The sequence below is a fragment of the Stegastes partitus genome, unplaced genomic scaffold (genome assembly GCF_000690725.1).
Source record: "Stegastes partitus isolate 25-593 unplaced genomic scaffold, Stegastes_partitus-1.0.2 Scaffold1646, whole genome shotgun sequence".
Taxonomy (NCBI): domain Eukaryota; kingdom Metazoa; phylum Chordata; class Actinopteri; family Pomacentridae; genus Stegastes; species Stegastes partitus.
In genome coordinates, this window is record NW_007579377.1 from 148,677 (window position 1) to 150,647 (window position 1,971).

A 1,971-nucleotide genomic window follows, 5' to 3' on the forward strand; every position below is an offset into this window, starting at 1 on the left:
CCATTGTGAGTCTTTGGCTCTTCGCCTCTCGAGTGTTAAAGGCGGCAAGAGTGCTGAAGTATTAAACGTTGAACAGTTGGCCAGCCAACTTTGGAGCCTCTATGGTTCAAAATGTGGAGGAGGAGTAAATTAACCTGGCTACGATGAGTGACAAACAATAGTCTAAGGTTGGGTAGTAGCAGTAGTAGCAGTAGCAGGACTTTAAATCAGTCAATTGGATTTACTCATCACAGGATACAGTGTCAGACCTCACCAGTGCAAAGGGACTCGTTGTGTTGTGGTTGTTTTTTTTAGTTTTTTCTTTTTTAACTAGAAAGATCACACATTTAAAAGCAGTGTCCTCACTCGGAATAAAACTCAGATAAGTAAACAACAGAATGAACAATCATGGAACGAGTGCCGCCGCCGCCGCCGCCGTTCGCTACCTCAAAAGAATTTCTAAACGCATGCCGGTTTGTTTTTTTTGTGTTTTTTTTGTTTTTTTGTTTTTTACTATGGAGGATTTTTCAGATGACAATTCTCAGCTCGGTGTGTGTTTGACAGTGTGAGTGTTTGTTTGTTGTTGTTGTTGTTGTTGTTGTTGTTGTGAGGGTGTGTGTGCTCTTCAGAAGGACGCTCCAGGTGATGCATCCGTCGACGCCGTCCGCTCAGTCGTGTTTATGCGGCGGCTTCGTCTTCCTGCCGCCGCCGCCGCCGCCCTCCGCCTCGTCGCCGGCGTCTGTCGGCTTCGTGTTGAGTTTCCCGCTCTGCTCTGGACGCCGCTGCTGTTTGGGGTCAGAAGATAAAGATTCAGTCAGAGATGGTCGACTGGAGAGAGGGACGGTCTGGGAGGAGGAAGAGGAGGAGCCTAAAGAGACATGTTTGGTATTCTGAGGTTTAAAAAAACATTTAAATAAAAATTAAATTAAAATTAAAATAGCCATTTTATCTTGCACACTTTATATTTATAAATAAATTAATAAATTTAAAAAAATGTACATGTCAAATGTAAAATAACAACAAACACCAGAACATGTGACCAATTTCCATGTTTTAAAAATCAATACCAAGACTTAAAATAAATTAAAACAAATATTCACTAAATGCTGCCGGGATGCAAAGAAACATGTTTGTTATTCTGACTGCTTAAAGAAAAAGAAAGTAATTTAACCAAAAATGTACATTTTATCTTGCAGACTGTTTTCTGTGTTTTTGAAACATGGGAGAATGTTTTAAAAAATAATGTAAAAAAAAAAAAAAAAGAATTTACATACAAAATGTAAAATAACACCAAACACCTGCACCCGTTTAAAAGATGAATAAAAATAAATAAATTTGATTTTTTTTTCTATATCAAGACTTTGAATAAATTAAAACAAATAAAATAAATATTCCATAAATGCTGCTGGGATGCAAATGAACATGTTTGTTATTCTGATTGTTTAAAAAAAATTAATTTAACCGAAAATTTATATTTCATCTAACAAATGTTTTCTGTATTTTTAGAACATAGGAGAATATTTTGATTTTATTTATTTATTTATTTAAATTCAAGAATTACATGTTAAATGTAAATTAACACCAAACATGTAACTGTGAATACTGATAAAATTTACATAAAAAAAAATAAAAAATAATAAAATGTATTTTTTCGATACCAAGACTTAAAATAAACATTTAATTTCTATTTAATAAACATTTCTTGTATAAGCTGTTAGATTCTGCTCTACAGCAGACATATGATGGTAAATTATGGAGGAAACGTTGCTGAATGCTGCTGGGATACGAAACAACGAAGATTTATTAGTTTTTTTCAAATAAGATTTTATTGATTTAAAAAAATGAAGTTTAACTTTGTGTTAATTTTAGTGTTTTCCATTAAATCTGACTTTTTTTTTTTTAAATACAGGAAAATATTTTTAAATGATATAAAATATAAAATAACAAACACTGTGAATAATTTCGACATTTCCTTTTTTTTTTTTTTTTTTT

At 32.9% G+C, this 1,971-nt stretch overlaps 1 protein-coding gene across 1 annotated transcript in view; it reads right to left on the reverse strand.

Moving 5' to 3' along the window:
- Positions 1-647: 647 nt before the first annotated feature.
- LOC103371794 (leucine zipper protein 2-like) overlaps positions 648-1,971 on the reverse strand; it is a 16,400-nt gene continuing 15,076 nt past the window's right edge. Inside the window, exon 3 of the mRNA XM_008301246.1 lies at positions 648-764. Coding sequence (XP_008299468.1) covers positions 648-764 — 117 coding nt within the window. The remainder of the gene's footprint in view (positions 765-1,971) is intronic.